The 13,438-nt window shown below is 45.2% G+C and overlaps 1 protein-coding gene across 1 annotated transcript; it reads left to right on the forward strand.

The window, feature by feature from the left end:
• Positions 1–267: 267 nt before the first annotated feature.
• Positions 268–13,185, forward strand: LOC308676179 (neuroguidin-like). Its single transcript, XM_081341940.1, has 11 exons — positions 268–320; positions 1,765–1,824; positions 1,975–2,046; positions 4,080–4,217; positions 5,211–5,295; positions 5,396–5,448; positions 7,927–8,053; positions 8,169–8,337; positions 10,132–10,288; positions 12,213–12,273; positions 13,043–13,185. The coding sequence occupies exons 1-11, from the start codon at positions 276–278 to the stop codon at positions 13,060–13,062; spliced, it is 987 nt and encodes a 328-aa protein (XP_081198066.1). The 5' UTR covers positions 268–275; the 3' UTR covers positions 13,063–13,185.
• Positions 13,186–13,438: the final 253 nt, after the last annotated feature.

Raw genomic sequence — 13,438 nt, forward strand, 5'->3', positions numbered from 1 at the left:
TCCGCAGGAGGTGGGCTCTTAAGTGCTATTGGCTATTTACCTTCGTCAAAGAAGCGGAGAGGTCCGCTTTTAAAACTTCCGTGTGCTCCTTTAAAAAAAAAACCTCGTTAGACTTCGGCGTGATTGGCTGAGAGGCTTCCGCGTCGCTCAACCATTGGCTAGAGGTCTGTGCCACTGAGGCGGGCGTCACCTCGGATTGGACAACTCGATTGAAGAAGGCGGGATTTCTCCCAGCAGGAACTAACGCGGCTTTTCCACACGTGGGAATCGGAGCGATGGCGGAGCGGCTGCCTCCGCCGTGTGAATTGATGGACTCGCGTGTGAGCAAGGGGCCTGGGAGGGAGGAGAGGCGCACGCACACGTGTTGAACACGGGTCGACAATGCCTTTTGTCTGAACAGATCCTCTTTGTCCTGAGTGTGTGATCAGGGCAGAACTGAGTTTATTTAATTTAATATATTTAATGCAATTAAATATATTAATGTATTTGTGCATTGTAATGTATTTGTGTTTTTGTATGTATGCGTAGGTGCGTGTCTATGAGCTGTGTGTATGTGTTATGTGTGTGTGTTCTTCCACTCTTATTTCCTCTAAGAATAATAATAATAGTAATAATAATAATAATAATAATAATAATAATAATAATAATAATAGTAGTAGTAGTAGTAGTAATAATAGTAATAATAATATAGTAATAAATGTTGGAAGGGACCCTATTGGTCATATAGTCCAATCCCTTATACCAGGGGTAGGCAACCTCGGCTCTTTTATGACTCATGGACTTCAACTTCACTAGGCGTGACCTCTCGCCTAGACTACTGTAACGCTCTCTACATGGGACTTCCCTTGAAGACTACTCGGAGGCTCCAACTGGTACAGAATGCGGCCGCGAGAGTTGTCTTGGGAGTTTCCCGGTACTCCCATGTTACACCTTTGCTCCGTGAGCTGCATTGGTTACCAGTTGTCTTCCGGGTAAGGTTCAAGGTTTTGGTTATGATCTTTAAGTCCCTACATGGCATGGGTCCGCGATACCTCGAGGACCACCTGCTGCCGGCGTCGACTCCCCTCCGCCCTGTGCGCGCCCACAGAGAGGGCCTCCTCAGGGTGCCTCCTGTCAGGGAATGCCGACTGGTGGCCCCCAGGGGGAGGGCCTTCTCTGTGGGTGCTCCGGCGTTATGGAACCAACTGCCGGTTGAGCTCCGGATGGCATCAGACCTCCGATCCTTCCGTCGCGGGTTGAAGACCCATTTATTCGAACTAGCGGGTCTGGCCTGATGGGGGTACTTGGGTTTTTTATAGGTTTGTTTTATTATTCTGGTTTTAACTTGGGCATTAATTTAATTATCTTTTAATGTCTGTACTGTTGTTTATATTTATGCCCTGTGAACCGCCCTGAGTCCCTTTGGGAGAAGGGCGGTATAAAAATCTCAATAAATCTTAAATCTCAATAAACTCCCAGAATTCCTGAGCTAGCTTGGCTGGCTCAGGAATTCTGGGAGTTGAAGTCCATGAGTCATAAAAGAGCCGAGGTTGCCTACCCCTGCCTTATACCATTTCAGGTAAATTGACGAAGGAAATTTATTGCGTTACTGATTGACATGATTAAACAGAGAGGGGGAAAAAGACCTCTATCACTGCAGGCAGAAATTGTAGATTACCTGGAGTCCATTCACCTGGAGTAATATGGAAGGTGGTAATAAGATGGAACAATTCTGGAACACAGAAATTGATTCCCCCCCACCCCTTATTTTCTTCCCGGTTTTAGGATATTGTGGAAGCTGACTTACCTGCAGCCCTAACCCTCTTCAAATCTCTCCAAGAACAGGTGAGATAAAGCTTTTAATTTTTACTGTTACCTGAATTGTTGTTCTGCCCCGTTTCCTAGCTTTTTTTTTTTTTGCAGCTGGCAGTGTTTCTTCTTTGCCTTCCTAAAATTTGATTTTTCTTCTGCCTTCCTTCCTTGGTGGGGATGTAGGTGGTTGCAGTTACCCATCATGTACAACGTTTAGTGCAGAAGGTACGAGCAGGAGAGTACCCCACCGAGAAGGTAAGCTTCTGGAAGGAATATGGAAACTACAGGTAAATATGGAAGCTACAGGTAATCCTTGGCTTACAGCCACAATTGAGCTCAAAATTTCCGTTGCTAAGCGAGACAGTTGTTAAGTGAGCTATAGCCCCATTTTACTACTTTTCTTTCCGTGGCTGTTGAGTGACACGGTTGCTGGTTCAGCGAAATTGGCTTCCCCGTGAACTTTGCTAGTCAGAAGGTTGCAAAAGGGGGATCCACATGACCCCGGGACACTGCAGCCGTCATAAATGTGAGTCAGTTGCCCAGGGTCTGAATTTTGATCACGTGACTATGTAGATGCTGCAACGGTTGTGTTAAAAAAAGGTCGTAAGTCACTTTTTTCCAGTGTTGTCGTAACTTTAAACAGTCACTAAACGTACTGTTGTCAGTCGAGGACTATCTGTAGTGCTTCTACTGTGAACTTTTAATTATCTGCAAGGTCTCCGCAGCCAATTGACATGACTAAGACCAGAGCTTATAGTAGAATGTAGGAGGAATAGAATAGAATAGAGTTGGAAGGGACCTTGGAGGTCTTCTAGTCCAGCCCCCCCGCTCAAGCAGGAGAACCTATACCGTCAACAGACAGATGAATGTCTAGTCTCTTCTTCAGCGATGGAGCGCCCACAACTTCTAGTGGCAAGCTGTTCCACTGGTTAACTGTCCTCACTGTCAGGAAGTTTCTCCTTAATTCCAGGTTGTTTCTCTCTTCCATCCGTTGTTTCTTGTCCTTCCCTCTTGTGTTTTGGTGAACAACCTGGTCCCTTCTGCCTTGTGGCAGCCCCTCAGATACTGGAATGCTGCTATCATGTCTCCCCTATTTCTTTTTTTTCTATAGACTGGCCAAACCCAAGTCCTGCAGCCATTCTTCGTATGTTTTCCCCAGGCCTTGGATCCTCTTACTTGCTCTACTCTGAACTTTTCCCAAACTCTCCATATCTTTTTTGTGAGATGGTGACCAAAATTGGCTGCAGTATTCCAGGTGTGGCCTCGCTAGGGTTTTATAAAGCAGTGAAGGATATGTGTGTATATAATGTGTGTTCTTATTTGTGGTTTTTACTTGTGTGTAGTGTGCACTGTGGGCGGCAATTTTGTTGTGAGTTATACAATGACAGTAAAGATATTCTATTCTATTCCATATTTCCTATATTCTGTTCTGTTCTTATTTCTATTCTATTCTTATTTCTATTCTATTCTTAATTCTGTTCTGTTCTATTCTATTCCATTCCATTTTCTATTCTATTCCTTATTTCTATACTATTCTATTCCATTCCATATTTTCTATTCTATTCTATTCTATTCTATTCTATTCTATTCTATTCTATTCTATTCTATTCTATTCTATTCTATTCTATTCTATTCTATTCTATTCTATTCTATTCTATTCTATTCTATTCTATTCTATTCTATTCTATTCTATTCTATTCTATTCTATTCCTTATTCTATTCTATTCTATTCCATTCCATTCCATATTTTCTATTCTACTCTACTCTACTCTATTCTATTCCTTATTTCTATTCCATTCCATATTTTCGATTCGATTCTACTCTACTGCATTCCATATTTTTGATTCTATTCTATTCTATTCTATTCTATTCTATTCTATTCTATTCTATTCTATTCTATTCTATTCTATTCTATTCTATTCTATTCTATTCTATTCTATTCTATTCCTTATTTCTATTCCATTCTATTCCATTCCATTCCATATTTTCTTTTCTTTTCTATTCTATTCTATTTCCTTGTTTCTTTTTTTTCTATTCCATTCCATTCTATTCTATTCTACATTCCATTCCATTCCATTCCATTCCATATATTCTATTCTATTCCATTCCTTATTTCTATTCTATTCCTTATTTCCATTCCATTCCATTCCATTCTCTCCCCACACTGGGTCCATTCCAGTGCCTCCTTCTGTGGTGGCATTTCATACCTGACTTCTGTTCCCAGAGTCTCCCCTCAAAGTCCCAAATCTTCCCCGTGGTTCACCAACCTCCTTTTCTCTTCTTATCAGGGCCTCAGTTTCCTGGAAGTCAAGGACCATCTCCTTCTCCTCTACCTTCAAGATCTCTCACACTTGATGTTGGAGAAGACCTCGGGACGGTCTGTGGCCAATCACCCTGCCTTACTGCGGCTGGTGGAAACGAGGACGGTATGAGCCATCCTGGACTTCTTGCAGGGAGATCTGGTCCATTAGATAGGTGGACTTCAATTCCCAGAATTCCCCAGCCAGTTCAGGAGGAGGATTCTGGGAATTTCCTGCTGGCTAGGGAATTCTGGCAGTTGAAGTCCAGATATTGGAAAGTTGTGTGATTGCAATTGGCTGGCACAGCTCTTCTCAAGGAATAAGATATTTTTCAAAAATAAAAATCTTGAATGCATGTTTGTTATTTTTTAAAAAAATATTTATATGTGCTTATATATTTGCTAGAGGTTAATCCTCCATTTTATATAGCAAACCAAGCCTTTCCAGCCTCACCACAGCCCTGCAAGGTAGGATGGCTAAGAGACTACAGGTAGTCCTCAACTTACGACCACAATCAGATCTTAAGCAGCTTCCAAAATAATTTTTATTGCTCCCTTCCTGTTTTTTCCCAAACATTGTGAGCCAATCACCCTTATTTGGACCTGCCTACCTTGCAGGGTGATCATTGTGGTGGAAAATGGGAGCGGGGAGGTGAAGCTGTGTAGGCTGCCTTGAATTCCTGAATAACAATCTAATAAATCATCAAAATAATAACATTCTGAGCTGTTAGGTGTGATTTAAGGCTAAAGCTAAAATTGGAGATGTTTTATATTGATAAGTCACTCAGAATCTCATGATGACATGAATCAGTTTCTCAAGCGTGGCTGCTTTAAGATGGGTGGACTTCAATTCCCAGAATTCCCCAGCCAATATGGCTATTAGAAACCTTAATAAATTGAAGAGGGGTGGACTTCATCTCCCAGAATTCCACAGCCAGCAAGTCTGTTAGCAACCTCGGTAATTTTAAGATGGATGGACGTCAACTCCCAGAATTCCCTACCTAACATTGCTGGCTTTGAAATTCTGGGAGTCGAAGTCCTCCCATCTTAAAGCTGCTACGGTTGAGAAAGACTGATATATTTAAATTAAATAAATATTTTTTGGGGGTGGGGGGCATAGGTGCTGGAGAAGATGCGTCCGATTGAGCAGAAATTGAAATACCAGGTAGACAAACTTGTGAAGGCAGCTGTTACTGGGGGACTGGGTAAGTCACGAGGGGTTTGGAAGGGTGTGTTGGGGGGAAAAATGGTGCAAATTGGACCCTTTTAAGTAGAGCCATCTTAAACCGGCTTCTTTCCTTTCAGATGAAAACGATCCCTTGAAATTCAAACCGAATCCGGATAACTTGATCAGTAAGGTAGGAAAAGAGAAAGACTGGAACACAGGTAGTCCTCAATTTACAGCAGTTTGTTTAGTGACCATTTGAAAAATGTGACTTAGGAGCATTTGTCACACTTAGGACTGTGGTGGCATCCCCATGATCAGGGGTAGGCAACCTTGGCTCTTTCAGGACTCGTGGACTTCAACTCCCAGAATTCTTGAGCCAGCCATGCTGGCTCAGGAATTCTGGGAGTTGAAGTCCACGAGTCCTGAAAGAGCCAAGGTTGTCTACCCCTGCCCACGATCATATCAGCAAAAACAAGACGCTTGGCAAGTGACTCATATTTACGTCCGTTGCGGGACCCTGGGGTCACGGGACCACCTTTTGCAACCTTCTGACAGGCAAAGTCGACGGGGAAGCCCGATGTACCTCATGACCGTGTTGCTCAGTTAACGGCAGTGACTCGCTTAACAACTGTGGCGGGAAAGGTCGTAAAGTGGGACAGCACCCCTTTTAGAAACGTCTCACTTTAACGACAAAACTTTGGGGGCTCGATTGGGGTCGTAAGTCGAGGACTAGCTCGAACGGCCATTTTGGGTCCAATTGCGGCTGTAAGTCGAGCAAAAATGAGTTGTGGGAGAGGGGTCCTGGACCTACGACCGCATTTGGCCCCAATATTGCCATTGTGAAGCATGGCGGTTTATTAAATGAGCTGTGCTTATTTTACGACCTTTTTTTTTTTTTGACACGGTTGGGAAGCAAATCCCTGCAGTTGTTAAACGAATCAGACGGTCATTAAGGGAATCTGGCTTTCCCCACTGACTTGGCTTGTCTGAAGCTGGCTGCGACAAATTTTACCAAGCGCCCAAATTTTATTCACGTGAGAGTGGGGACGCTTTGACAGTCATAAGTGTGAGGACCGGTCATAAAGTCCCTTTTTCAGCGCGCCAATGTGACTTCCAACAGTCACTCAACAAACGGTCGTAAACTGAGGGCTCCTTATAGCCTGGCTGGGGCTCCAGAGCAAAAATGAATTGGGGTCAAACGTCCGCAGACTGTGTGACAGCCCCCAGAGCAGTGGATGTGGGTGATGTCTAAGATTGGAGAAAGTTAATTTTTATTTTCAAATCAAATTTGCAAAATGTATTTTTGCGCTTGTTGTGACTTCCGGAGTTTTTCTCGATCTTTTGTTTCTTGTCTCCGCTTTTTCGGTCTTCGAATTCGGTAGGAAGGCTGCAGACGGTTCATTTATGGAAACGTCCGACTCTAAAAAAAAAAAACCGGCACGTTTTGAGAAAAAGGAACATTTCCGGAAGATTTAAAATAGACGGGGATATTTTGCATACATCTGGGAATGTGCGAATAGGTCCCTTCTTCTGTCTTTCTTTGATGAGGTAGAACTGCTGTTTGGAAAGAGATACTCTGGAATGGGTAGGCAACCTTGGCTCTTTTAGGACTCGTGGACTTCAACTCCCAGAATTCCTCAGCCAGCATGGCTAGCTGAGGAATTCTGGGAGTTGAAGTCCACGAGTCCTAAAAGAGCCAAGGTTGCCTACCCCTGCTCTGGAAAATAACCAGGGGCTTAATATTAATCATCTTACCTTTTGATTGAGGTTGAGCTGAAACCAGTTTTAAGCCAGCTTGGAAGATGGTTTGATCATTGCTAGGAGAAAAGGAGATGTTGGCCTAATAATGGCAGTTCGGCCCTTGTGACTTGAGAAAAAGTCATGGTGGTGCTTAGGAGAAAGTTTTCTGTCCTTCCAAAAATGTTTTTTATCTTCCTTTTATCTTTATTTATCTTCTCATGAATGTCCCGGAATCACCAGGCCAGCTGTCGTGACTAAGGCTGGACTAGAACTCACCGTCTCCTGGCTATTGGCCCAACGTCATCCAGCCGGTTTTTGTGCCTAAGGCGGGACTAGAACTCACTACCTCCTAGTGATTGGCTGAAAGTCACCCAGGTGGTTTTCATGCCTAAGGTGGGACTAGAACTCACCATCTACTGGTGATTGGCCCAAAGTCACCTAGCTGGCTTTCATGTTTAAGGTGGGACTAGAACTCACTGTCTCCTAGTGATTGGCTGAAAGTCACCCAGATGGTTTTCATGCCTAAGGTGGGACTAGAACTCACCGTCTCCTAGTGATTGACTGAAAGTCACCTAGCTGGCTTTCATGCTTAAGGCGGGACTAGAACTCACCGTCTCCTGGCGATTGGCCCAAAGTCACCTAGCTGGCTTTCATGCTTAAGGCGGGACTAGAACTCACTGTCTCCTGGTGATTGGCCCAAAGTGAGGGAGTTGAAATCCACAAATGCTGGCTGCGATCTACCCACTGGCTGGGGAATTCTGGGAATTGAGGTCCCCACCTCATGAAATTACCCAGACTTAAGAAACATTGCTCTACTCCTAAATTCAACCAATCCCTTGCAATTAGAATTAACAGAGTTGGAAGGGACCTTGTAGGTCATCTAGTCCAACCCCCCCCCCCCCGCCCGATTTTCTTGTCCCGTTCCCAGCTCAGTGACTCGGAAGACGGAGAAGAGGAAGAGGATGTCGGGGGTGCCGCCAAGACTCCTGGGAAAGATGTCTCCAAAGGAGGCATCCGGAAATACGTCCCACCTCGCCTGGTCCCCGTGCATTACAGTAAGAAGGCAACCTGGTTTGAGCAAAGGGAAGGGCAGAGTTTGGCGTCGCGGCGTAAGGAAGAACAAACCGGGTTGCCATATCCGGCACAAACGTCTCTGTCTGTCTCTCGCAGATGAAACCGAGATGGAGAGAGAGAAGAAGATGGCCGAACAAGCCAAAAAGCGAGCGCTTAGTAGCTCCATCATCCGGGAGCTGAAGGAGCAGTATTCCGACGCTCCGGAAGAGATCCGGGAAGGGCATCACGCCCACACGGCCCGGCAGAACCGGGAGGATGAGCACCGGTTAGTGAGGAAGGAGGGAAGGGTCAGACCTTCCTTCCTTCCTTCCTTCCTTCCTTCCTTCCTTTCTTCCTTTCTCTTCCTCTTCCTTCTTTTTCCTTCCTTCCTTTCTCTTTCCCTTCCTTCCTTCCTTCCTTCCTTCCTTTCTCTTCCTCTTCCTTCTTTTTCCTTCCTTTCTCTTTCCCTTCCTTCCTTCCTTCCTTCCTTCCTTCCTTCCTTCCTTCCTTCCTTCCTCTTTCCTTCCTTCCTTCTTTTTTTGTTTCTTTCCTTCCTTCTTTCTCCTTCCTTCCTTTCTCTTTCTTTCTTTCTCTCCCTTCCTTCTTTCTTTTTTTCCTTCCTTCCTTTCTTCTTTCCTTCGTTCTCTTTCTTTCTTTCCTTTTTTATTTATTTTTATTTACTTTACGTATTCATTTATTTATTGGATCCGGCCTGTGTCATTTTTTTTTTACAAATAATTCCAGACAAAAATACACTTTCATCCTCCCAGCTTCCTCACAATAACAACCCTGTGAGGTGGGCTGGATTGAAGAGAGAGAGAGCAATTGACCCAGTCAGCTTTCCATGCCGCAAGCGGGACTAGAACTCACCGTCTCCTGGTGATTGGGCCAAAATCACCCAGCTGGCTTTTGTGCTAAGGTGGGACTAGAACTCACCGTCTCCTGGTGATTGGCTCAAAGTCACCCAGCTGGCTTTCATGCCTAAGGCCGGACTAGAACTCGCCGCCTCCTGGTGATTGGCTCAAAGTCACCCAGCTGGCTTTCATGCCTAAGGCCGGACTAGAACTCACCGTCTCCTGGTGATTGGCTCAAAGTCACCCAGCTGGCTTTCATGCCTAAGGCCGGACTAGAACTCGCCGCCTCCTGGTGATTTACCCAAGGTTACCAGCCAGCTTTAATGCCCAAGATGGAACTAGAATTCTTTTGTCTCCTGGTGATTGGCTTAAAGTCATTCAGCCGACTTTCATGGCTAAGGCTGGATTAGAACTCACCGTCTCCTGCTTTCTAGCCCCGTGCCTTCACCACTAGACCCAACTGGCTTCCAGGAGGGTTGGTGCGCCAAACTTCCTTAACTTAAAATACTCTACAGTGCATCTCCAGGCGTGCAATGAAAACATCCAGTGTTAAAGTTTCCAAAATATATTTGGACTTGAGAGAAGGAATGGGGGGATCTCAATTTTTCTGGCAAGATTGGAAAAATAAAATAGAATAGAATAGAAATAAAGAATAGAGTAGACTAGAGTAGAATAGAATAGAATAGAATAGAATAGAATAGAATAGAATAGAATAGAATAGAATAGAATAGAATAGAATAGAATAGAATAGAATAGAATAGAATAGAATAATAGAATAAGGAATAGAATAGAATAAGGAATAGAATAGAATAAGGAATAGAATAGAATAGAATAAGGAATAGAATAGAATAGAATAGAATAAGGAATAGAATAGAATAGAATAAGGAATAGAATAGAATAGAATAGAATAGAATAGAATAGAATAGAATAGAATAGAATAGAATAGAATAGAATAGAATAGCAGTTGGAAGGGATCTGGTAGGTCATCTACTCCAACCCCTCTCCCCCCCCAATTAGAAGGTGTATGGGGTGGGGGCCCAGGCTCTGATAAGGGAGAGCACGGTGGAAGGACCCAAAGGAGAGGCCTCACCAGACCTTGAAGCAGGAGCCTCAGTTGTACAGGGTGGAGCCTCCAGAGGCAGACACAACCTACCTTGGCACACCATCCGCCAGGCTGCCGCCTTTCACCTCTGCTTTCCAAACGTCTCCCCATCTTCTTGTGGCAGGACCAACTACGAGGAGAGCATGATGGTCCGTCTCAACGTGAGCCGGAAGGAGAAAGCCCGTCGTAGACGAGGGGGGGTCCTCGGCTCCCAACTCAGCTCCCTCACCCACTTCCGGGACATCAGCGCCCTGACGGGGGCCACCCCAGCTCTGGGAGAAGTGAGTTTACAGGGTCTGCCTTATCGTTGAGACGGGAAGGGGTTGGCGGGGGCTGGCGACCGGCAGGAAATAGGAAAGGTAGCTCGACGCGAGTGAGCCACGTCTTGCAGGGATGAGGGGAAGGGGGCCCATTTTTGTGAAACATTATGGGATGCATAAATCCTGTGCACCGGAGGCTCCTTGGGGGCCTGGTCTCCTCTTGGTTATTGGAGAAATTTAGTTTTTTTAAAATTATACTCGCTCAAGGGGGTGGACGTATCCGGCAAACCTTTCTCCTCCTCTTTCCCCCACAACCCTGCGAGGTGGGTTGGGCTGACAGGAAGGGGCTGGCCCAAAGTCACGCAGCTGGCTTTCATGCCTAAGGAGGGACTAGAACTCACCGTCTCCTGGTGATTGGGCCAAAACCACCCAGCTGGCTTTTGGACTCAGACAGGACTAGAGTTCCCTGTCTCCTGGTGATTGGGCTAGAGTCGTCCAGCTGGCTTTCATTCCTAAGGCGGGTCTAGAACTCCTGGTGACTGGCTCAAAGTCACTTAGTTAGCTTTATTGCCTGAGTCAGGACTAGAACTCACTGTCTCCTGGTGATTGGGCCAAAATCACCCAGCTGGCTTTTGGGCTAAGGTGGGGCTAGAACTCACCATCTTCTGATGATTGGCTCAAAGTCACCCAGCCGGCTTTCATTTTTAAGGCGGGACTATAACTCCCTGTCTCCTGGTGACTGGCTCACAGTCAGTTAGCTGGCTTTGGTGCCTAAGATGGAACTAGAACTCGCTGTCTCCAGGTTAATGGGCCCAGAGTCACTCAACTAGCTTTTATGCCTAAAGCGGGACTAGAACTCACTGTCTCCTGGTGATTTGCCCAAAGTCACCCAGCTGGCTTTCATGTGTAAGGTGGGACTAGAACTCACCGTCTCCTGGTGATTTGCCCAAAGTCACCCAGCTGGTTTTCATATGTAAGGTGGGACTAGAACTCACCGTCTCCTGGTGATTGGCCTAAAGTCACCCAGCTGGCTTTCATGTGTAAGGTGGGACTAGAACTCACCGTCTCCTGGTGATTGGCCTAAAGTCACCCAGTTGGCTTTGGTGCCCAAGATGGGACTAGACCTCACTGTCTCCTGGTGATTGGCCCAAAGTCACCTAGCCACCTTTCATGCTAAGGCAGGACTTGAACTTGTAATCTCCTGCTTTCTATCCTTAGGTCCTTGGAGTAGCTGATCTTCCTACTTACCATGGTTTGCAAACTGGGAGTGGATCCCCTTAGCCATGGAGGGGATCATCAGAACTTTTCTTGTCTGTGGCTTCTGGGGTGGTGTTTTTCAACCTCAGCAACTTTAAGATGAGCAATGTTAGCTGAGGAATTCTGGGAGTTGAAGTCCACCATCTTAAAATTAGTAAGGTTGCTAAGAGCCATATTGGCTGGGGTATTCTGGGAGTTGAAGTCCACCCATCTTAAAAATTGTAATGGTTGTTAACTCCCATGCTGGTTATGGAATTCTGGGAGTTGAAGTCCACCCATTTTAAAAATTACAATGGTTGCTAACTCCCATGCTGGCTGGGGAATTCTGGGAGTTGGAAGTCCACCTATCATCAATTTATTAAGGTTGCTAACAGCCATATTGGCTGGGGTATTCTGGGAGTTGAAGTCCACCCATCTTCAATTTACTAAGGCTCCTAACAGCCGTATTGGCTGGGGAATTGTGGGAGTGACTCACTAAACGGTTGTAAAATGGAATCGGGTCCCGTGGTGATCTGCTGAACAATTGCAATGATTTACGACCAAAATTCCAGGCTCTGTTGCCGTCCTTAATTGAGGACTATCTCCTGAAGTGCGGAATTCCCTTCTCCATCCTTAGATTCCCCTCTGCGTTCTGATCTTCTCTTTCCTCTGATCTCCATTTTTTCTTCTCTCGCTTCCTCCTTTACAGGACTTGAATCCGCCCAAAAAGAGAAGGAAGAAGATCAGCACGAAACGGGGCAAGAAAAAAGGTAAGTGCTGAATTCAAAGTGGGCGATCTCTTTCTACCCCCCCCCTCCTCCTCCTACCCCTTCAAATCAGAAAATTAGGAAGTTTAGCAAACTTCCTGCCTGCCACCCCAAATTCCGGCTGACTCCGGTGGCGGTTTAGGAAGCGAAGGGCAAAACCTCAGTTCAAATTCTTCCCTTGTGAAAAGATTAAAATCTGGACTTGTGCAAAGCAAGGAAGCCCCAAAAATCGAAAGTCCCAAATAGTTACTAGGCTATTTTTTTCCCCCTCTAAATTTGCTGTAAAGCACAGGTAAAGTCCTCGACTTACGGCAATTTGTTTAGTGATCGTTTGAAGTTACAACGGAACTGGGAAAAAAAAGGGATTTAGGATCATTTTTCACACAAGCGTTGCAGCATCTCCGTGGTCACGTGATCAAAATTCAGACACTTGGCGACTGGTTCAAATTTATGATGGTCACATATGACGGTCCCGGGGTGTGTGACCAAGGCAATGGGGAGAAGCCAGATTCCCTTAACCAACCGGGTTAACTACTGTAGTTATTTATTTAACACCTTGTGACAAGAAAGGTGGTCAAATGGGGCAGATCTCTCTTAGCTAAAGTCTCGCTTAGCGACAGAAATTTTCGGCTCCATTGTGGTCCTTACTGAGGTCTAGCCTCTTGATAGAAAGCCAACCTCTTCCTACCCGAAGCTACATTTTTTTTCTGCACTAAATTCATTCCCTTCCTTCCTTTCTTTCTTCCTTTCTTTTCCCTCCCTCACCCTCCAGGTTTCCGCAAGAGACGATAAACCTCCCTAATTGGGATCGAGGTCTGCAGATCCCCAATAGCTGGGAACGACACCTCGATTTATCCTGTAACAATTAACAGTTATTCATTATTAATAATAAAGCTGAAGGGCCATCTTTTCCTCTTTAAACTCTGGTTTGCTTTTTTTTTTTTAACTTTCCTGTGACGTCAGCTGGAGGGGGGGTGAGAAAAAAAATATCAAAGCATTCAAAGTTTAACATAGTTAATTAAACCGGTTCCCGACGGGCGATCAGGGTTTGTCCCTTTCTCAATTTTTCTTCACCGTTTCTGCAATTCACCCCCCCATCTCAGGTTGCTTTCTGAAAGCATAGCACAGGGGTCTTGAAACTTGGGCCTTTGATGGCTTGTGGACGTCA

Source organism: Vipera berus, assembly GCF_964194415.1.
Source record: "Vipera berus genome assembly, chromosome: W".
Classification (NCBI taxonomy): domain Eukaryota; kingdom Metazoa; phylum Chordata; class Lepidosauria; order Squamata; family Viperidae; genus Vipera; species Vipera berus.

What these genes read in the sequence shown, in the direction of transcription:
- LOC308676179 (XM_081341940.1), top strand. Translation starts at nt 276, where the DNA reads ATGGCGGAGCGGCTGCCTCCGCCGTGTGAATTGATGGACTCGCGT. An exon ending in AGCTGTTACTGGGGGACTGG is followed by an intron (nt 5,296 to 5,395) that starts GTAAGTCACGAG and finishes CTTTCCTTTCAG; the next exon opens with ATGAAAACGATCCCTTGAAA. An exon ending in CCACCCCAGCTCTGGGAGAA is followed by an intron (nt 10,289 to 12,212) that starts GTGAGTTTACAG and finishes CCTCCTTTACAG; the next exon opens with GACTTGAATCCGCCCAAAAA.